This window comes from Thermobia domestica, chromosome 15 (assembly GCF_964235325.1).
Source record: "Thermobia domestica chromosome 15, izTheDome1.hap1.1, whole genome shotgun sequence".
NCBI lineage: Eukaryota > Metazoa > Arthropoda > Insecta > Zygentoma > Lepismatidae > Thermobia > Thermobia domestica.
Window position 1 is genome coordinate 63,054,188 of NC_137468.1, and position 24,732 is coordinate 63,078,919.

A 24,732-nucleotide genomic window follows, 5' to 3' on the forward strand; every position below is an offset into this window, starting at 1 on the left:
ACTCATGTGATTTGGATTCCACACTAAGCTATAGGTTCACGTTTCACATAGCTTCGGTGCTGAACCGGACACTAATCTCAAAATCAAATGAAATCAATTCGACTCCATTTTAACAGTATTTGCATCTATATAATTATGCATACGTTCTATTTACTGCTTTATTTAGCCGTATTTTAAAAAAAATGAATTGATAGATATTATTTCTTTTCCTCTCAGTAGCTAATTTTCTTCTTGCTTCTTCATATCCACATATTGAAGAATTCTGTTCGATTTCATAAGTATTTTTCGTGTATCTATACTCTATTCTGTGCACTAGAACTACTCTAAATAAAGCACACACTTTCTGATATTTTAAAAATAAAAATAAGAGCCAGGGACAAATCGTGGTTTTAAACAATTTTCTGTCTAATCAAAAATGACAGCCTCTTGTCAAATAATTATTGATTCCATAAGCAATGCTTTGAAGGTATTATTACCAATCATTTCTAATAAATCAATATGTCATATTTTTGCTTTTTATCGCCACGTTTATTTAATTACTTTCATCCCCTGCGATCCTTTCACTAGTTTATCCAGAGAGTTAGATGATTATATAAGTATGGGTATTTTTAGGTGTTATCCGTTAATTAAAATGAAAACAAGATCCCTTATCGTAATTTAATGTTATTTTTAATTGTAATCTTTATAATGCATTACGAATCTGTTACAAGTTTCTCTGGTGATACTGAAAGAGAAAGTATTAAAACTAATTACCATAATTTAATGAACATGTTAAAATCTAAAATACAGGTTGTTCATAGAAAACGCACATAACTTCGGTAAATGAATTCTCACATTTTTGTAGAACAAAATGAGTGCATAAATACACCATTTTGGAAACATAGCCCACCGAGAGTTGGTCGAGCTATAAAATAAATGGTCAAAGCTCGAGAACAAATTGTCGAGTAGAGGTCATAGTGCTCATTTCGAACCTAGATACTATTAATGTTCCATTGGTTGAAGAAGAGTGACGACAAGGTTAGTCTCGGAGCACAGAAGTAGATTCACAAAGTCTTCTAGAAACGAAACGCGATAGATCAAGAATGATAGCTGACACAAAATACAATTCTTTAATAAGTTTTACGTCCCACGGTTGTGCCGGCTAGGTTAAAGGAGACGGTGATGATGAGAAATGGTGGAATGCAGAAAGTGGGAGGAAGCGAGAAAACCTCGAGAAAACCCACCCACACGGTGTTGGTCCAGCACAAAGCCCACTTGGCGCGAGGTGGGATCGAACCAACAACCAAAGAAACGTTGGGATTCTCTGTAACCTAGCTAGTAATCCCTACGTTCCTTTTGGGAATCCCTTGCACACATCTTACGAAGATTTGAAACATACCTTTTTAAGTCGAGCAGGTATGACTTCGAGCATCATTTTCTAAACCGCACTATTTACGTTGCGTTATCTTTGAATTACAGCCCTCTGAAGTTCATTTTCCCACGGTTTCGGCACCTTATATCGCCGAAACTATCCCTCACTGACCAAAGTTTCAGAGGACTCTTTTGCTGGTTTCGTTGTCGGAAATCAGCTCCCGAAGTTTGTTCAAATAGTTTCTTACAATCCTGTATATAGAGCAAATACATCGTTGAACTACCAGATTGTTGTTTGTCTTTTCTTAACGGCGGACACATCTCTTCCCGCACATACTACTGTACTTGTAAATCTTGACGAGCTACGCCTGCAAACAATAAACATTGTTGGCTGTAAGATAGGCAACCCAAACGTTCGTAGTGCGTTTCAAGTTGCCTGCCTTCCAGCTAGGCACTTTTGCTAGTAAATAAATAAAAATATGTAAGAGTCCGTACGTAATCTTACTTTGGAATTGAACTTCCATTTCAGCACCGAAGCTTTATGACACATGCACATACAGCCTAACGTAGGATCCGATTAACATTATCTCCAATCAGTCCAGAGTGTCATAACCTACTACGATACAGGTCTCCACATAATCTGTATCATTCAACAATTTACCCATGGAAAATAGAAGCGTTGAGTTTTTAGAATTCAGAATTTCAACTTACTTCCAATAATAGGTCCCATTCAGGACTCCCCATAAAAAATACTAATCCTGCAGACGAAACGCAGTGATCGTGTACGTAAACTGTTCTTCACCAATGACCTTTGTAATAAGTGCACTTTATCTTCTTTTTTTTTTTCTAAATCTTAATTTGAATCTGTCTTTGAGACCAAATGGCAGATAAAGACAGAAAGTAGGGCGACAATGTAGTTGTTTATGGCGAGATCGAATACTTTTTCTTACGACTTGACTAGCAACAAACGCTTCCTGTTTTCGTGTTAATGACGCTTTCCTCTGATTTTGTTTCCAGTTTCATGTGTGCGTGCGGTATGAACGGATCACGCGACCTGGGTGGTGTTTGTTAGTCGTGGTTTCTGATATCATTCATGGCTTCGGGACTTGCATATATATATATATATATATATATATATATATATATATATATATATATATATATATATATATATATATATATATCTTGTATTCCTTTACTTTTTAAAATAACTGGTTCAATAAAAGGTGATATTTCTAAATTGAACTTTCTTAACGCGCATATACCCTATATTGGTATTATAAATATATAATTTGTGTGACATTAATTGGCTGATCCTTGGAAGGGATGTTTATGTTTGTTAAAACAACTTCATTTTACTGAGATTCAAATGGGCAGAAGCTGTAAATTGCACGTAATTGTTCATAAATGTCTGCTTCTGTGGTTTTCTTATCGACGTGGTTTGATGTTAGAAACGCTTTTCACCCTTCTTTTGTCTTAGCAAATGTGTTGAATCCGGTAATGTGAATCAAGATATAGTATTATGATTTGGTATACTTACGAATTCTGGGCTAACAGTCGGGAAGTACGGTAATATAAAAACACACACAACCTGAGAAAACATATCTTTATTGGGTTGATTGATTTGTTAATGGAACATTATTCTATTTGTACCCATCGAAAAGCCAAAAGTCGCCAACATATTCTTCTCATAAAAATTACAACTCTCATATTTAAAAAAATGAGAACTTTCAGGAAATGTAAACTCAATACAAGCTCAATGAAATAATAACACAACAAACTTTATTAAAATAATTAAAACGAAGGTCACGAAAAAACAATGTGAAAGCTAAAAAATAAAATAGAAAACATATTTTAAAAAGTGACTGAAAGACGAAAGAATAAAACCAAAAGACACAAAACTTGGAAAATCTAAAGCGAACATGAACTATTTCAATCACTTGAACAAATGCGAGAATACGACCTTATTGATATAATTAGGCAATTCTGAACGTTCTCTGGTATCAGAGCATTCTGTACGTTCCACAAGAATGTGCCGAATACTCAGCGGAACGATACATTCTTAAAATAGAAAGGGTGAACGCAAGCGGCGCTGATTTCCCTGTAACTTTGGGGGGCCCATTCATATAAAAAAGTACATACAACAATACATATAACAATAAAAAATACATATAAAAAAACAAATAATCATAAAAATATGTGCGGGTCCACATGAGCTTTGGGGGCCCCGCGCCCCCCAGGATCGACGCCCTTGGTGAACGCCACGCAGTAAATAGCTTCGAATATTTTTAGAAGGGTTGACGACGCATTCTTCCATTCCATTCTGTCTCGCTTTGTCTCTGACTCGAAGTTACGGCACCAGCTCTCGTCACAGGCAACGATCCACTCCTGGAATGCGGGGTCTTCATAAAGCGGGACAATCGTTGCCGTGCTAGCCGCATACGCAGTTTCTTTTGCGGTTCGCTGAGCATCGTTACAACCCACTGCGCGTAGACCTTCCGGTAACCCAATCTGTCGTGCACAATTGTCCACACTGTTCCAATGTTGCCCCCACCAACATTCGTATTGTGACACACCGATCACTTCTCACCTTGTCGATCAGTTCGGCCTTGATTACTGTGTTCGCTGGCCTGGTCTTGTGTAATCACTCTCAAGTCTGGTTTCCCGACCTTCACCAAAAACAGGCTCTCCACTTTCTCAATGACTTGTTGGACACACAGTTTCCCCCGTATACGGCCACCCATCGGCGATGAATATCGGCTGATGTAACCCTTTCTGCAGTCATAAATCTCATTGCTCCTCGTTGCTCCTCAAGCGTCGAATTTTTCGATGTGAACGCAATGATTTCCTCGTATACACTGCTGCGTCAATTAGACGGAACCCACATCTACCTAATTGTTTTCTGCATCATGTGAAAGGCGGCCGCGCATGAGCACAACCACGCCAGACACTAGATTCTCTTCCCTAGATGCTTTACGACGTTATCCCAAAGCGGCATATTCCTATTTCAACCTGTTTAATTTGTACGACGTTTCGTTCAATTTCATTTGAACACTCCTTATATTAAAATTACACAATTTATTAATTACTTTCAAAATGTATGTAAAATCACTTTAATATTCCGCGGTCTGCCACACTTCAGTGTATATTCTACATGCCAAACATGAATGTATATTTCTAATGTCTCTAACGTATAATGGCATCTCTTAGCTGTATCTGGAAGTACGTTAATAACTGAATTAATAAAAGAAAGTATTGTACTTTAAATTAAAATGAATTTTTAAAAATTGCCATGAAACCCTCGTTTAAAAAATGAAAAAAGGAAAGAGAACAAAAACGAAAAACCAATGTTCTGCTCATTGCTTCCAAATCTTCGATTTGTGTTTCTTAACCAAATATGGCAGTCAAGTTCCTTGAAAATGTTTATTCTTACTGCTGCTTGAAATACACTTCTTTCTCCGTGTATTTTTACTAACCTATTTGTAATTTCTTTTTCCACTTTGTTTTATTGCATGTTACTATGTACAGTCTGTCACGAAAGTAAATGTACACCTGTTTTTTGAGTCTGGCATTCCTACGCTCCAGCCATGTAGAATATGAGAATTAAATCAATCAAATGTTTACTGAGGGGCAAGAAGAAAAGTCTAATCTGAATAAGACATTGCAGAGGGGCACAAGCTGTGAATACGAATAGTGCATAGTGTAAATAAAGGACGACACCGAAAGAGAAAGCCAGAAACAGCTGCTAAACGAGAAAAAGGAGTAAAAATTGTCGAAGAAGGAACATAAAATACAAATACCAGTAAATACGTTGACAACCTAACGTTTACCAAGCAATGATCTTGGTGTAGTGGTTAAGGCGCTGGCTTACAAATGCAAAGGACGTCAGTTCAAATCCCCTGCAAGGAGATTTAAAAAAATTGTTAATAATGCATACAGCTCATGAGAGATGGTAAAAGAAGTCGTATTTAGTCTTTCGTAACAATTATTATTGGTAATGTTTAGTACTAATAATACTTTTGTCTTTGCATATTGCTTTTGTTCTTGTCTTCATTTCGAAAGAGAAAAATATTCGAACAAATGCCACCAAAATTCCTCTTATTTTGAATGTAAACGCCATTTGCAATTAGTAAAGGATAAAAATTCAACGTTCCGACATAGCTGCAAAAAGTAAAAAAAATTGAAGTGGAGGGGTTCGAACCCATACTCATGTCATTAAAAATACAATCATTACATGCCTTAAACCTCTCAACTACGATTTCTACGTTGAGTACTGGGAGGCTTTTGTTTAGGTTAGGCTGGTCAATACTTTGCAAAGAAGCCCGGTTTAGCTCTGACGCAGCACGGGTGTGAGAAGGGTGCGAGACACTTTTGCCGATCATCACCCTCTGAGATAAAACCACTTTCAGTTCGAAAGTTTCTCTCTCTGTGTGTGTCTATCTATCTATTTGTATAACGCTTTTTGTGAATACCGTAACCAGCGTAATTTTCAGCGGATTGAGACCAAACTTGGCACAAACATTAATTGTTGAAATATCTTGAATGAGTCCGTTAGCCAGAATAATCAGATGAAAATGTTCAAAATGGCGGCCCTTCAAACTCTTAAAAGTTCCAAAGGAACCAAATTTCGCCCATAAATGGGTACTCACAATGTTTGATTGACTTATTCTCTTTTACTGAAACATTGGACCCGATTAATCACCTGAAGAAGGTTCACTCCCTTTCGCTACGATCAGGCTTTTTTTTTTTTGCAGGGGGGAGGATATTTTCCTATCGGAACAAGACAATTGTTAGTGATGATATGAAATTACACGTTGGAAGTGAAGTAACTTGTGAAACATGTTATTTGAAAGAATAATATAATTGTGCTTTCCCCTAACACAGAGAACTGCAAATCACGTATTTCGAGTTCGGGAGCGTGAATGGCGAGGAGTGTTATTTGATTTGCTTTTTAGTAACACATTGCATTGCAAATAGTGAAAGGTAACATTAGTGGTAAGTAAAATAATAATAATAATTATTATATATATACTATGTAAAATATTACAAAGAGGTGTTGTTTGTGGCAACGCAATATCTTCCTCAATTCTTTATCGAACGTAATTATTGAAGCGCCATATCTCCCTTACAGGAAAAATATTAACAATTTATATCGAGAGAATGGGAAATGGTAGAGTTATGGGAACAACGCTGGACATTATGCACCTATAGTACTGAGAAAATAAGCGATTTTAATGCAAAAAGAACGAAAAGGCATTGTCATGGGGAGTCATGGGGTCACGGCAGAGCCCTTTTTATGCAAAATGTCGATAACTTATATCGAGAGAACAGGAGGTGATAGTGGGATGGAACCAACGTTGGACACCGTGGACCCATAAGGAGCATCGAAAAAATATGAGGGGGCGCCAGCCAGCCTTACTTATTACCACATGATAATATAAAATTATATTGTGCGAAATATACGCACGTGTTAGCTAGTAATATTTAACATCATTATTGTTATTATCAACAGCGTCTTTTCATTACGTGTGCATGTTTGACATGAAACCAAAGAGAAGATCCATCATTCGTAGAAAGAATAAGAATAGACAGCTATTTTAACTGTGAAGGACGACGAAAGATACGAAAGAAACAATACTTTCTCTCAAATCGATAAAAAAATCAAGCCAAAATAGATTTGAACTCCGGTGGCCGGCGCGAAAACCAGTGCTTTGTCCACTTACTCACTGTGTCGTTAGGGATCACAACAACTCCATTAACAGCTATCATTTCCGTGGGTTGTATACTATGATCACGTGTTCCTTCTTTGCTGGAAGTCGACAATGTTCTTACATGTAGTAGTTAAACCTACATGCTATGTAATACATTAGGTATTTAAACCTACATGCTCTCCATATAATGTAATAAAAGGGCCATGCTGGGAATAAGAAACAGAACATTGCTTGGACAAAACGGAAACTATTGGCATCAGAAGAAATATTTATCTACGAGGCATGCGCAGTAACATAATTCAGAATAGTTACTGTTTAGTTCACTAAACGAAGAAAGGGGTAAAGAAAGCAAAGATGTCGCGTCAACGAGATCGACCAGAGTTGACAGAGGTGGAAACAGATGTGTAGAATACAACAACTTTTGGTTAAATTGATAATTCGTTCTGTACCCTATAATAGATCGTATCACAACTTCAGAGAAAGCTTTACTAACCCGATCATATAGACATAAATGGATATAACTGTGAGTACTACAACTTAGATTTAACGAAAGCCGTTAGACATTCAGTGGTTTGCAGGGTTATATTCACTAAAAGATAAGACACAATACAATTCTTCATGCCTCAGCTTCCAGTAGCTACATACATGAAATTTCTGGTTAAATAATGAAACTGCTGTCGGATTTTAATACATAACGTATTGCAGGATACCAAATGCTTTGCATTACTTGTTTGTTTGTAGACAGCTATTAATTTAGTGTTCAGAAAAGTTGTGTATAAACTAGAGATGGCCAATTCCGGAATTTTTACTTTCCGGACTGCCAAAAATAAAAGGGGACAAAGTCCGGAATTTGCAAAATTCCGAAAGTTGGAAAAATCCGATTTTGGAAAAATTGCGGAGTTCGAAAAAATCTTGAATTTCGAAATTTCTGATTTCGTAAACATTTCGGAATTCCGGAAAAATCCGAACTTTTTCGGAATTCAGGGATTTTTCTGAATTCCGGAACTTTCTAAATTCCGGAATCTTTCCGAATTCCGGAATTTTACAGAATTCCATAATTTTCCGAAATCCGAAAGTTAAATTTCCGCTTCCGAAAAATGAATTTCTCTCGGTTAATATGTATCGTGGCGGACATAAGTCTTTGACCAGGTAATGGCGACTGCTTTGAAACAAATGCAGAATATGAGAATTAAATCTCTCATATCTGTAGTTTCGTGTGGAATAGAAACAAACTTGTGAACTAAAGGTTTAGGAACAACTCAAGTTATTAATATGAACTTTCCCAAACACATCGATGATGAGAACGAAAGAAATTTTGGAATAAAGAAAGTGAAATATTCGTATTCAGAGCTTGTGCCCCTCTGCAATGTCTTATTCAGATTAGACTTTTCTTCATGCCCCTCAGTAAACATTTGATTGATCTAATTCTCATATTCTCCATGGCTGGAGCGCAGGAGTGCCAGACTCAAAAAACAGGTGTACATTTACTTTCCTGACAGACTGTACAATTCATGTCAAAATCAAAACTTTTATGTATCAAAATAATAACAATTAAAGGCACCTTAGGAAAAAAGTTGTAATATATAAAGATCCCATTAGATTTCTCCTTTCCAGTTGTAACACCTTTCTAAAAGGAAAAAGAAAAAAAAGAAAAGAATAAAGGTATGGAGATAAATGCGGTCATTTCACTTTCTCCGGGAAAATATCTTTACGCTCAATTTAGTTTTAAAAGCAATGGGGGAAATAAAGACGTTAGATGAGCTGATCGTTTTCCCTATGATGTGGGAAATTTGTGAAGCGCTGCACCAAAGAAGGGTTTAATCGATGGAAGTGACAATACTGAAAATGAAGAGGGTTTTTTGAATGGTTGGAGAATTGAACAAGAGAAAGAAGAAGAGAGAATTATTATGAAGGAAAAGGAAACGGAGAAGAAGGAGTAAAGAACTATCTATCCTCTCGGAAAATAGGAGAAAGACGATGAAACTTCTATATTTATGAAAAATTCTACTTTATTTTTTTATTTTCGGAATTAAATTCTGAAAGAACGGAGATGAAGTCGCAATATTGCCATTCCTCCGAAAGCAATTTCTGTTCCGATATATCTTTTGCGGGTGGAAAAAATGTGCAATTCCAAAGAGAGAGGTCTTCGTTTTTGAAGCTTTTAAGAAATGACTCCATCAAATAATAGATTTTTCAGAAAAAAAAATATATTTATTTTTTACGTGTATATGTATAAAAAGAATTATATTTATTGCTATGTTCTCATAAACTTAGGATTCTTTAGTGTACTGATTGAAGAAAGCTTATTGAATGGGATTTCTGATTTAAAAGAAATGAAAAAGGTATAAAAAGTATAAAACCAATACTAGAGTATCTTTTTCGTCTCTCTGTTTCAAGAATTATATACCAATATACAACTGTAAAAGCAGTAGCAGAAGTTTGTTAAATGTTAAACAAAGTAGCTAGACAAATATAGCTTACTGTGAATTCAGATAGTATTTTTATATTTATTAGTTTACTTATTTGTTTGTTTGTTTAAGTTGAGCGTCCTTTGTTTTTAAGCATGTAGGCAATATAACATGTAGGCATACAGTTGAATATGGAGTCTGAATATGGAGTCTCCGAATGGAGTCGAACCCGGAACCATGTGCATCAAAGTCGCACGTGCCAACCACTAGACCAGCGGGCAGGCTTAACATATTTCTGTTTTTTCTTGACTCAATAGAGAGAGGTTACTTACTGAACTTCGGTATGTATATGTGGTAAGGTAATTATATACTTTTTAAATAATTCTCAATGAATAACGTTAATAACAATAGTATGAAAAAATATATAGAAGGAAATCGACTAGGATCTATATGTAAATGTACCATTCCTTCATTCACGTGATGAAACTGAGGAAAAACCGTAGGGAAAACTACCAGGATGGCCGACGCCGGACTTTCTGCTTAAACTAGGTTTAGCGTCCTATTCAGAATTGAGCCTATGAGGCGTACGCCTATAGCTTAACGTGGGATCTTAACCATATGAGTTCCCATCGGGAATCGAATCCGGATCTCCCGCGCCGAAGACGCATACGCTAACCATACAGCCAGGAAGAAGCTCTGTTTAAACTGGAGTCCGAACCACTATGTAGTATTTGTGTCCAAGACGATTACGACCCATTACCTTTACAATAATCGAACCCGAAACCGCTCACACCGAGAGGACTTGTATTTTCCATATTTTCTATTTTCCATTCATTTATGCACATCAGTTAATCTTCGTTTGGTGTATGTTTCTTCTTGCCAATTGTGTTTCTTAGCATGAGCCTTCACACGTGACCACTGTAGAATAGTACGTGGAATTGAAGCAAAGTTTTATAAATTTCCTCACTGATATAATGTTAAATTCTTATTATCCGTTAGTTAGAAAAACGTAAACAAGGAATTAGAACATTCCCGGTGCGAGCTGATGTAGTTCGGATCCCATGTTAAGAGGCGTCATCCCGGCGAAATTAATATACCGCTAATTTTACGCTAATTATGTAATATCTTGAAATAGATAAAAACAAAATTGAAATATGGAACAAGAGCGCCCTAGATAATATTATTTTGCGCAAGGTACCGTTATCACAAGTCACCTAGTGTCTTTCAGTTTAAAGCCGTTTAGAAACGCGAAAATAAATGCCGATTTTCAAAATAGCTCGAAATCGAAAGCAGATAAGTGAGTTGGGATAACGGTATCTCATGTAAAACGATATTATATTGGGTGCTCTTGTTTCACATTTTGGTTATCTTTTATCTGTTTGAAAATATTACATAATTACTCTAAAATTAGTGGTATTTTAATTTCGCCGGGATGAGGCCTCTTAAGCTGTAGCTTCATCTCCTACATAGCCTCGGTGCTGAAAGAGACGCAGAATCCTAAAACAACCAACAAGAAAACTAAAGGAGTAAACTTATCTCCATTCTCTTGAGGGTTTTGGGCCGCGGTGGCTCAGTGGTAGAGCGTTCACCTCTGGTGCTTGGGGTCCCGGGTTCGATCCCAGCCCCCGCCAAGTGAACTTTGTGGTGGACAAACACCGTGTGCGTGGGTTTTCTCGGGGTTCTCCCGTTTCCTCCCACATCTTCATTCCACCATTTCATTCATTACTCATCATCACCGTCTCCTTTAGCCTAACCGGCATAACCGTGGGACGTAAAACTCAAAAATTTTATTTCATTTTCTCTTGAGGGTTTTCATTAAGGTTCTAATACCTTTTTTTTTATTTTCTGTGTAAATATCTCAATAACAACATTCTGTTATTTCATTGGGTTAAAATCTCAATAATAAAATGGTTTTCTTATGCTTTTTGAACTGTCTTAATACTAATAAGTATTTTCCTATTCTTTATGCAAATACCTGAATAATGTTTACCTTCGAGTTGTTGAGTTGATTTTAGTTTAGCGTCCCTTTCAGCAGCGAGGCCATATGAGACGTGGGCTTACTGATTAACATGGAATCCGAACCACATGAACTCCCGCCGGGAATCGAACCCGGGTCTCCCACGCCAATGTTCACCTTTGAGTACATAGCTCAACGATAGTAACTATTTTCATTATCCTTTGTGTACATAACTGAATAAAGATCAAGCATTTTACATATTTGTAAATTCTCATTATCAACATACATTTTTCTTATGCCTTTTTGTAAATATCTCAATGACAATAAACGACTGTCTTACCCCTTGTTTAAATATATCAGTAATAACTTACTTTTTTGCATAATAACAAAGATTTTCTCGTGTTTTTAAGTGTCTCAATAATAACAAGCATTTTCTTATTATTTGCGTAAATATCTCAATAATAAAATTTAACTTTGTGTACGTAACTCAACCAAAAGTATTTTCGTTACTCTTTGTGTACATATCTCAATAGCTGCAAACATTTTAATTATTTGTAAATATCTCAATGTCAGTAAGCATTTTTCTTACTCTTTGTGTAAATATCTCAGTAAAAACATATGTTTCTTATTGTTTTTGACTATCTTCGTAATAACAAATATATTTCTTATTTGTAAAATCTCTGTGTCAACAAGCATTTTTAATTAGCGAATTAAAAAAAAGCTCCTTGTAGTACTCATCTTTCATGTCTGTCTAGTGGCGGAAATGGTGTAAACTCGCCGCTGAATATTCCATTAGTATGAGTGTAATATCTTATTAATATGTACGTAGGAATTTCTGACAATTCCCATTGCTTCAAGCTTTTAGTTTGGTGCGGCCCCTAAATTAATTGTTGCTATCCTTACTATGGCAACGAGAGTTAGTCAAGTTATTAACGATTGCGGAAGATGTTATAGATACATCACTGATTAGTTTATTTAAAATATAAATGATCATATTATTATGTGGAGTGTGTGCAGAAATTAAATGTCGACTAAAAGCAGGGAATTCGTGTTACTACTCGGTTCAAAATCTCTTGTCGTCGCGAATTCTGTCGAGGAATTTGAAGCTTAAAATATATAAAACGATAATCATGCCTGTTGTTCTGTATGGTTGCGAAACATGGTCGCTTACTCTGAGGGAAGAACATAGACTGAAAGTATTTGAGAACAGGATCCTGATAAGAATATTCGGACCCAATAGGAACGAGAATGGGGAATGGCGGAAGCTTCATAACGAGGAACTACATAATTTATATGGTTTACCCAACATTGTTAGGGTCGTCAAGTCTAGGAGGCTTAGGTGGGCAGGTCATGTAGCTAGAATGGAAGAAAGTAGAAACGCTTTCAAAATCTTGACTGGTAGACCCATAGGAAAACGACCACTAGGAAGACCTAGGCGCAGATGGGAGGATAATATTAAGGTGGATCTCGCAGAGATAGGAATACAAAGTAGAAACTGGATGCAGTTAGCTAAAGATAGAAGTCAGTGGAGAGCTTTTGTGTACGCGGCACTGAACCTCCGGATTCCATAGGCCATAGAGTTAGTTAGTTAGTTAGTGTGTGCAGAGGAAGAAGTTCAGGCAATTTCGGTTGTTGCAAAACGGGTAGTGTCATCGCCTAAAAATCATTCTTCATACGCGACGGGCTAATATGATCATTGGTGCCGAAAACCCAGAAATTTATTCCCTAATCCTAATTCTTTGACGTTGTTGCGGCCTTGAAAGGCATTGTTTCTATCGTTACCGTGGCAGCGAGATGAGGAGTCTGTGAATTATATACAATTCGCTCCTTTGAGAGTAACATTTACCGTTTGTTTCTTTGAGTAAATATCTAAATAACAACAAGAGGTTTTCTTACTCTCTTTTGTAACTATCTTAATCATACTCGTAAATGCCATTTTTCGTATTCTTTATGTAAAGAAGCCTCTAGGAGGAAGAAAGATCTGTTTTGTGGGACCTTGAATAATGAGTTGAGAAAAAGATTCATAAAGTGCCTCCGCCAGAGTGTTGTACTGTATGGATCGAAACATGGGCATTACGCAAAAGTCGTGAAAAAACGACTGGAAGCTTACGAAATGTGTGTGTGGAAAAGAATGGAGAGAATTAACCGAATGGAGCAGAAAACGAGTTTTTTGAGTTTTTAACGTCCCGTTCAGCAGCGAGGCTATATGAGAAGAGCAGAAAACGAATGAGGGGCTGTTAGAAACGGTAGGGGAGAAAAGAAAAATTTTAGATATTATTGAGAAGGGAAGAGAAAATGGTTGGGACATTGCCTAAGAAAACGTTGTACCATGAGGGATGTGCAAAGGGGTATGGTATCAGGAAGGAGAGGGAGGGGCCGGAGGAGGATACAATGAATGGACGATATAAAAGCGGAAATATCATACGTGAAGACGAAGAAGTTAGTGGATGACCGCGGAGCATGGAAGCTTGTCAGCTGCGACAAGTGACCTGCCAATAAGGGCGAAATACCTTTTATGATGATGATTGTGTAAGTATCTCAATAAGTACAAGTAATAAGAGAATTCTTCAAAGCAAGCCATTTAATACTTAAGACATTTCATCTAATGTAGAAACTTAAGTATCTGATGATTATGACGTCTAAACTGCTCATACAGATTTCTGTTTTCTAAGAGAAAACCAGAAAAGTTAAGCAGTTCGTTTAATAGCGTTTTGTAGATGCTAACAATATCTGGTTTGCGTTCGATTTTTTAAAATATTTTTTCTTAAGTTATTCATTAATTTTCTGAAATAAAAAGGACGTGGTAAGAAGCGTAGAAAAGACTCTTGAAAGCTATTTTTAACTCCTTCTTTTCTTCTCTTCTCTTTTCGTTAGTGATATTCTATCAGCTAGAAGCAAAGAATTGCGTGCTTAAGAAGGAAGGAAGCGTGCTTTTTGGCCATGTATACGAACGCAGAAACTTTTTTTTTCTATTATTGTTATTCCATCTCGCATCCGATAGCGAGTGCTGTTCCTGTTGCACAAGCGATCTCATCAACTGATTTAACAAAGCGATCCATATTTGGCGTGTGCATGGTGGAATCGAATATCGATACAGTCTTTCCGTTCTCTAAAGCGGCATTAGCATTTTAACCGCGCCGACCTTACTTTTAGGCCTTTTTTTCTCTTCTAAATTAGTGTGATCGATAGAGGGGATAGTAAATTGTAAAAGAGAAGCATTTGATTCTAAGCTTTTTTTTTTTTTTTTTTTTTTTGAAAGAAAGAGCTTAGTGTTACCAAAGCTTTCGTTCTTTTTTTATTTTGTAAAAATAGTCATTGATGAGTTTTCAAATCATGGATCCAAATGTTGGTTACTGCATACTATAGTTGGAAGGACTTTTTATTCTACCTAGTCATCGATTCAAAGATGACTTGCTATTGAAAATTGTAACAGATTCTGAAAACATCTTAGATTGAAACTAGAAAAAACGTATTCTCAATATACGTACGATACTATTCTATCAGCAATATAGGCCGGGTAACCCAGTGGTGTTATTGAACTTTCTAAGAACCGTATATATATATATATATATATATATATATATATATATATATATATATATTGAGAGATACTTACAAGCTAGTGTGACGAAATTAGGTAGCACTGCGAATATCTTAGAAACGAATTATCCAAGATAGATGGTTGTCCGAAAGTAATGGACAGACCTTAATCTAGCAATAAATTGACAATGATAATGGTTTGTATGCTTTTCAAATATAAATAACCCTGACTACTACACTCATGCCATTCCAGTTCTCAATCTTGATCTCTGAACATTTGAAATCAAGAAATAAACGCTTATACTTTGTTCTGAGAGATAATATGTTTAACCTGTAAGAATTTCTAAAAATATAGTTAAACTAAAATTTACTGATCCTAGGTATAACCGGGTAAAATTTACTGTTATAGCTGAGTATAACAAACGGTTCTGCGAACTCGAAATATTTCACGCCGACATATGCTCAAAGTTCAACCTCTTTGTCTTCCTGTGACAATTATCCGTTCTTTTAGTAAAGTTTATTAATTGTACTCCCTCCATATTTTTCCTTCCCGCATTGCTAAAATTCCTTCCTTTATGCTTGTGTTATTCATACTACTCGCAGTGTTGTCTAAGGTAGTATTTAAAGATGCTGCCAACTCAGATTAACTTAACTGTATGCCTCATATCTACAGAAAGAATATTTAAACTTCCGATTCCCTATTATTACCATTTCCTTTATTCTTTCTGAACAAGATTTCTACAATTGGGGCCTTCTTTCTGACTTAACGACTCAAGCACAACTTGGCATTTAATAAACAAATGCGCATTAACCAACTTCGTTTATCAGTAACAAGCAGAACACATCGGTGAACCGAACTCAGAAGCCCCTGGTGAATAAAGCTGTGGAACACAGGCTTTGTTGCCCTTATGTCTAAACATTAATTCCCATAGAAAGTGCAAGTAAAATACCATATAGTAACCAGCCGAGCCTGTCCCTGACCAAACTTGGCCACCAAATATAACGAACTTTATATCTTAGACAATTGACTGCTTGTTCACCACATTTCGTTTAGATTCAGTCAATAGTATCGATAAAAGAAAAAAAGTATCATATAAAGCCAAGCTGAGCCTGTTCCTGACCGAGCTCAGCCACCAACGAGCTTTATTTCTTAGACGAAGGGTACTTGTGCATCAAATTTCGTTCAGATTCAGCCAGTAATTACTGAGAAATAAGGCACCACATACAAGTCAAGCTAAGCCTGTTCCTGATCGAGCTCGGCTACCGGACATAACGATCTTTATTTCTTAGACGATGGGCTACTTGACCACCAAATTTTTATTTAGATTCAGCCAGTTGTTACCGACAAATAACATACCACATACAAGTCAACCTGATCAAATATAGCAGTCTTTATTTCCTAGACAGTATACTACTTGCTTATTAAATTTTGTTCAGATCCGTCTAGCAGTTACCAAGAAATAAAAGTATCACATGGACACACACATCTGAAATGAAACTATAGGTTCCGGTATTGTTTTATTTCTAGATCTACATTATTATTATTATTATTATTATTATTATTATTATTATTATTATTATTATTATTATTATTATTATTATTATTATTATTTAGAATATATATAATCACCAAAATATCGAAATATATAAAATTTAAGCAAATGTTCAAAAGTTTAAAATATCAAATAAACAATTCATTTCCTTACCTACACAAGAGGAAATCACCAGAACGGATTTCAAATTACCTGGGAATATTCTGAAAGAAAAACTATTGTTCAGAGAGTTTTATATATATATATATATATATATATATATATATATATATATATATATATATATATATATATATACTCATCTTATTAGAGTACAAACACCTCGTCTAGTTCCTTTCCAGGTGATGCCAAGGATCGACGAGACGTTGCCACGTTGGATAGAAACAGCTATATGCTGTATTAGAAATATAATTAATTATTTTCACAGTATATTAAATGACAACTCTTCAAATCCCAGAGATGTGCCATTTCATGAAACATTTTGAAGCCATCTAAAATCTTTGCTTTCAATACTGAATATTCCAGCCTTTTCCTTCTCTCATTCTAATTACATCCGATATTTATTTTCTCACATTTTATTCCTAGAACTTTCTTGTTTGTTTTTCGTTCGACCTTGCTATTGTTCAATTCTTTTCCTCTCCGTTTTTATATTTAAAAGCGTTTCCCGTAGTCGCTTTTGCATATTGTCGATAACTTTATTATATAAAAACATTTTATGAATCTTAACTTGTTTAGATCTTGTGGCCCCGTTCCTATCTTTGTTTTTATTTCAGGTTTACACTCCATGTCTTCACGTGGATACAAAAACCAATTTACCTGTTTTTCTTCCTTCCCTCTTACTTCTATGTTTAGAATAAAATCCTTCATTTCAATTAGCAAAATATTAAATCATTGATACAACAAAACAGTTGGAATCAGAAACTTATTTATTAAAGCTAACAGCAGTGATTCGTCAAAAATATATTTCATCGTCCTGGTAAAAGAAATAACCTCATGGAACCTTTTTTTTTATTACGAAAAAATCTTTCCCACAGTCACGTGAGAAAGTGGTAAAAGGGTTGAGACTGAAATGGACTAGAAATCCAAAGAGAGAGACAGAGAGGGGCGTGAGGAAAAGAGGGCAAGCTGGTTGGTTGTCCCTAGTTGGGCTCTTTGCCAGCTGATGGCGATCGTGGACGACAGGACGATTGCTCCCCAATTCTGTGAATCGTCATGGCCTCCAGTAAATTTAGTCGTGAGAGGGATTTTCTGCAAGATTCAAATCCGAAACTCAGTAGTTTAGTGGTTGCGTTTGATCTCTCACTTTTTTTTCTCATTCTCCTCTTTTTTTGCCTGCTCAGTATTCGTCATTCAGCCCTCAGTACATGTCGTTTGAGGGCTCTGTCTTTATGGGAGCAGAAACTCAGTCCCCGTTTCTGCTTTTCTTTCTTTCTCTCTCTTTTTTGTGACAATTGAATCGATATATTCTTGATACGTCTGTTTTTTCCTTCTCTTCCTCTAACTCTTACAAATACAAAAGCATACTATATTATTCAGTCGTGTCAAAAAGCTCTGTCTCAAGAAAAACTACATTGCCCACAATTTTACGATGTCTCTGGTCTTTGCTCTTCCTTTTTATATAATACTTTATTTTTTAAAAAAAGGATCAAAGTAAGCAAAATTAAACGAAAACGTTTGCAAGTTATTTGTAGAAATGGAAAGTAGATGTCTAAGCATAACTATAATTCGATTGCTGATCTTTTTTTTTTTTTTTTTTTTTTTTTTTTTTTTTTTTTTTTACCCTTTGTCAGGTTATGATCGGGATACGCACATATTTTCCGTTTCCGTATTTAGATTGTCATGTGAAAAATACCAGAAATATGTTTTACAAAAATACATATTCTCGTATTTAGATACGACGACAGTCTAAATAGATGATGAACGAATACCACGCCACCTATTAAAACTGAAGTTTCAACTTACGAAGCTATATCATTGTGACACTATATAACGACAATAAAGTCGGAAAATGTTATAAACTCTTAAATACCTTATTATCTATATTTAATTTCTGCTCAACCAAAATATTGCCCAGAGATTATATATTGAATCCTTGCATCAAAATAAGTCAAAAAGTTCCTATGGACCTGTGGGATAAAAGTGCATAGTTTCAGCGCTAGGGCTGTCCAAAAACGCGAAAAAGCAAAATTTAAAGAGGCCCTATTTCGAATTCGAGAAATCGTGGAGTGTTGGCCCTTATCAGCGTAAAGGAAGTCACGCATACCCAATTCAAAAATGCATATATCATTAATGTTCAATGTGGGTGTAGAGTATTCCCTGCAGAGTGAAATTCCCAGACATGGCATCAACCGAATTTTGAGATATACTCTGACTTTATGATTGGTCCAAAGTAGGCAAACGATAATCCTTGCAAGCAGTGAACACGGAATCCTTTGGCGTGATGTCGGAAGTGTTAAGGATCGTCAACAGCACGGTTTCTTGTATTCGGGAAAAAGCATGCTGCAATGTTTTCTTTCACGCTTATAAGTGGAGAAAACGTGAAATATACCGTGACGAAATACATCGCATCAAATCTTATTCCGGACACACAAAAAACATGGAGGTACCGGTTCCTAACACTTCCTACTTCCCTCCAAAACACTGGATGTCGATTGTTGTCAAAGCTTACCTGCTGCCTACTTCGCACCCTCCTAGAAATCAGGGTATATCTGAAAACTCTATTGAGAGCATCTTTGAGAAATATACCCTGTATAGAGTATCCTGCACACCTATTGGAAATTGACGTAATATGCATTTTTGGATTGTGTATGCGTGACTTCCTTTACGCTGATAAGGACCGCCATCCATAGTTACTGGAATTCGAAATAGGGCCTGTTGAAATTTAGCTTTTTCGCGATTTTGGACAGTCCTAGATCTGAAACTATGCACTTTCCGCCATAGGTCCATATGAACTTTTTCTCTTATTTTGATGTGAGAAACCATCTCTTACAGCTTGTCGGTATAGTTCGTTAACACCTTATATATATATATATATATATAAAATATATCGGTTGGTAGATCACATCCAGCTGAACAAAATAACATGCTTAAAAGTACATTCTGAGGCATAATTTTCGAGAAAATAACGAAAAATAAACTTATGGCCTTGAAAAATAATATCATGTGTGTCAATAATGATTGATAGTTGTGCTGGAACAAATTGTTTATAGTTATATTTGCAGGGTGTCTATCGGTCACGAAATCATAAACAGTCATAAAAGTCAAGAAAAGGTCACGAAACTTAGCCTTTGGGTCATGATTTTTCTTTCTTTTTTTTTTTTTTTTTTTGTATCTGTACAAATATAAGTACAGACTGGGAAATTTTGTTCTATAAAACGTCAAAATTCACTACCAAAAGTATCTAGGGTCGGCTCTAGACGCTACCAAATCGCAAGCGAAGCACGTTTCTATCGCATACATGAAAATTCAGCCTAATTCGCATCCAAATTTACTCTTGAGAATGCTACGAATTTTATGGTTTGGTAAAGAAAAGGACACGAAAAAGTTACGAAATTTCATTTTGGAATTTTAGTAGACACCCTGATTTCTGTACTGTATATATACAAATACAGTATGTAAGCTTTTTAATATCAGATCGTGTCTTCGTCTAACAGTGATACACATACTTCTAACAGTTACAAACATGCTACTATAATATCTTGCAACATGTGTTTATATTAATTCGGTTATAACCAATCACCTTTAACGACATCGATATCGAGTCCCTGTATACAAAAAAAAGTGTTAAAAATTGGAATTATTTATATAAAAATTGTAAAAAAAATGCTAATGACGGTCGACGCCATTTGCATTTTAAGGTCGGCCAAAATGTCAAATTACCTGAATTAGTAACATAAATTGATGAAAAAGTAAGAGTGTAATGGAATTAAGTCATAGTTAGGAATAAAAGACGTCAAATCGAGTAGAATATGAATCGTCAAAAGTAGGTAATTATTGAAAAGTCAAAATCGAGAAACGAGTTCTGGCTGTGAAACAGGGCTAGATAGGCGGGGCAGATAACTTGGGGAAAGTGAGGATTTTGTAAAAAGAAATGAAGTAAGAAAAGATGTAAATGTAAAAAAAAAGAAAAAAAAGATGTGAATATATGAACATATGCTCGTGAATTATGAGGTGTTTGTGTGGTGTAAAGTGTAAGATGTTTCACTATTTCCTCTTCCTCCACGCAGCACTTCACTAAACCGATGTTCACACTTCCGCTGCCACTGCCAAACTCATCACCAATGGTTGTGTATCTTTCCCATAACTTGAAACCATACATCGAAAATTTACTTACTGATCAGAATTTCGTAATGAAAGTAATTAGAATTCCATTTTGGTTAGTTCAAAAGTACATAGTTTGAAATACAATATACATATGATTATAATTTGACAACATGAATACACGAATAGAGTACTCAAAGCAATAAATTATTAGAGCCGTCTGCAGAATAACACAGTTGAACAGAAATTAATATATAACATGGAATATACATAAACTTTGAATAACATTTACAAAAAAGAATAACATATCACCTGGAAGGTGACAGCTGAGGATGAAAGCTTCTGTAATGAAACGAGCCGTTACACATGGGATGTTCAGATTTTTTCTTCTGATAACCGGTCACAAAAATTACTTTCATTTTGTGTAGAAGTAACCAATTGCGTGGTTTAATGTATTTTTCTGCAATTATTCTAACCTGAAATTTGAATATTTTAGAAATTGCATTCTTTTCTCCATTTTGAAGCGGAATTTTTGAAAACTCTGAATTATCTAAAATCACATGCATAGAGTCCTTATTTGTAATTAAGAACTTAATGGTATACACTGACGAAAAAAAAATTGTACGTCGCATACTTAAAAAGGTAGGTTACATGGGTAATTCCTATAGTTTTTGGACTTAACGTACTGCAGACGTATAACTGAAAACGCATATTTTATAATACTTTCTGTATAAGTGTTCCATCTATACGTAATTTCCGTATGAAACAAGATAGGCAGTCAGGATCTCACATACAAATGGACGTATATAACATATACTTGAGGAATGTAACAGAAGCATATCCATGTGATATACGGAAAACTGTTATATGTCAGACATCCTGCAACGGCTTGATGTAACATCTAAGGGCAGTGCGTATGTAGCATATAGATAACGTATGCTCTATACTGATTTCTGTAGGAAGCAAGAGGATTCCGTATATTTTTACAATATACCGCTGTCCGGAGAACGGATTTTTCTCAGTGTATACCGAATCCCATATATACAACTTAAGAGAATCCTCACGTTTTCTAAATAAAGAATCAAATTTGAATATTGAATTTATATTTCCATTTTTTCGTTTCCATTATTTAAGAGCGGAATTTTCAGAAATGCTGAAACATGTGTTCAGTTCTTGTTGATAAGGAGTTTAGTGCAGACTTTCATTTCCTTAACATCAGGGATTCGTGAGATACTTTATACTTGGTAAAAAGAAGTCGACCCCTCATATATTTTAAAACAGTTCTCTCGTATCCGTTTCGTTCGTGACAAAGAGCTGTTGTATCCAAATTTCACATTCCTAACAATAGCAGTATGGTATGGGCGTTTATAAGTATACTTTTAATAGTATTTACGTATATAATTGTACAGCTTAGTATAGTTAGAACGTTAATGTGAATTGTACATTTTCATTTTAGTTTATTATTGTGTTTGCTGATTAAAGCTTTGGTTTCTGTGTGTTCTCGCAGGCCTAAAAGTGGTTCCATGTTGCTGTACAGTAGAAAGAAGGTACGGTACCGTCGTGATGGTTATTGTTGGAAGAAGAGGAAAGACGGAAAGACCACCCGGGAGGATCATATGAAGTTGAAGGTTCAGGGAACAGAGGTGAGTACAATAATATACACTCAGCCATTCTTCTTTAAATTCAACGCGACGTTACGAGAGATTTAGAACAAATAATAACATTACTGTTACAAAGACAAGAGATGGAATCGTACTAAAATCATGCTACAGTTATATTCTTCGTCCTCATATGTACACCCCAGAATTAAGATCAAAATGCGGTAAATTTCAAATTTGTAATTTTCGTGATATTTTAGAAAAAAGTGCAGTTTTAGAATTGAGCTGTCTTGTATTATTGCGAAGTTTTTTTGTTTTTTTTTAAATATTAGGTCAGTATCCTTTCATTAGGACAAGTTTTTCAAACGTTAATTTCATTCACTTACGTCGTAATTAAAGCGCTGAAATTTTGTACAGATACATGGATGTGATGAGAATACAATATTTTCACACAATTTTCGTATCGTTTTACTGCAAAAGGAGGTGGGTAAAGATCGGCGTATTTTTGCCTGTGATAGTCATAAAAAAAAAGTTAAAATAGCTCATAAAAGCCAGTGTATCATATGAATACGAAGTTTAAGCATTAAAAGTTATATCTATGTGAGATGCATATGAGAAAAAAATGAAGCAAGTCACATATAAAGAACCCCGCAAGCAAAGCTTGATTTTTGATATTCTGCAACTTTAGTTTTTTTTTTTTTTTCGAAATTGCAAAAACAGTTTTAGTATGAGGCGTTTCGTAAACCACATTCAGAGCCGGATTCAGGTTTGATGATACCCTATTAAAGGTGAGGGGATCCTCTGTATGCCCGGTTGTGCAACCAGAGTGTGCATAACGTAGAGACCCTATATACAGAAATGAGCAAATGAGTGATATTTTAGGGAGCACGCTAGCAGAAGGGGCCCATTACTTACATCATAGGAGCCTATATGTAGATTTTATCTTGTTCGTTTTTAATCTTACAGATATTTTAGAATTGCACATCCAGTTTTTTCCTTTAATTTCCCCCCCCCCCAAGAGAGTGGGGCCCTAAGCTGTAGCTTGTTTAGCTTATACGTAAATCCGACACTGACCACATTATACGAATGCTTGTGTACGTATAAGCTTGTTAACTCTAGTCTTCACGAGAACACGAAGTATAATGGTTCTTTCAGAGATATAACGGTTAATGCTTCAACTTCATATTTAATGCTAAAACTATATAAGTATTGGGTTGCAATTGATTAGGATGCTACGTAGAACGCCCAATGTTTATAAAGCCTTAGTCTCATTTTTTCATTTTCTCTTTCACCACTATTACTCATATTTATACGTAAATAACATTGTACCAAACAAGACTTGGCATTCTCTTATGTGTGGACTGATCAGTGATCACATCGTTTGATACAGTCCATTGCGAATATTTAACGTAAGCAGTGGCATATTAAGGGGGGTGGGGTTCGGGTTCAAGACCCCCGAAATTCCACGTACAACAATAATCCTTCTTCTAAGAAAAAAATATAAATGCTTGTTCACATTTTGTGCATAGCCCCGCCCGAAACCAAATCCTAAACACGCCACTGAACGTAAGTAATGCGTAGTTGCTATTGTTGAGTTCTTGTGTTTCAAGGCACCTAAAGTAGGCCCTTCTTGAAAAGAAAAGCTGGAAAAAATCTGAATTTGTCTGGACATAGTGTGTTTTCAACGTATGATTCTGTATTGTTCTGTAAGTTGTGAGAAACTATAGTTTCGGAGTCTATTGTGTGAAACTTTTTTTTGTTGTTTTTGTCTCACAGTACCTAGATATAAGTTTCTGCAAAACAAATCTGCAGAACACGCAGGTCAGATGGTGTAAAAAAAAATGGAACATATGAAATATAGAGAATTTATATGGTTTCACATAGTGGCGTAGAACAGGCCCGCAACCAGCCATAGAGGTTTGGGGGCCATGGATATGTTAGCGGGGCCAAGTCATTAAAAATTCTCTTGCACATATCTAAATTGTGTTTTTGTGTTGAGGTTTGGAGGGGCCGCGGAAAGTTTGGGGGGCCAGGCCCCCTAGCCCCCTTCAGTTGCGGGCCTGGCGTAGAATAATTTTAATTAGAAAGTGTGGCAATTTTGTTAAATGTGGTTGTAACGCGTAAATAAAAAAGTATACTTAAATTTTCAGTGTTAGCTCATATGGTTTGGATCCCACACTGAGCTAGCTTCTTGTCTCATATAACCTCGGTGCTGAAAGGGATTCTATACTCAAATCCAACCAACGAAGCATACATATTAAACAAATCTTCGTTATCTTTTAATTGTATTTAAATGAAGGCTTTGCATTTCTTAACATTCTCACATCCTCTTTTGTTTTAAATCTCGTGTGAGTT

The 24,732-nt window shown here is 35.7% G+C and overlaps 1 protein-coding gene across 1 annotated transcript in view; it reads left to right on the top strand.

The window, feature by feature from the left end:
- Positions 1 to 24,732, top strand: part of Camta (Calmodulin-binding transcription activator) — a 1,249,189-nt gene that overhangs the window by 968,839 nt on the left and 255,618 nt on the right. Inside the window, exon 6 of the mRNA XM_081739735.1 lies at positions 22,287 to 22,422. Coding sequence (XP_081595861.1) covers positions 22,287 to 22,422 — 136 coding nt within the window. The remainder of the gene's footprint in view (positions 1 to 22,286; positions 22,423 to 24,732) is intronic.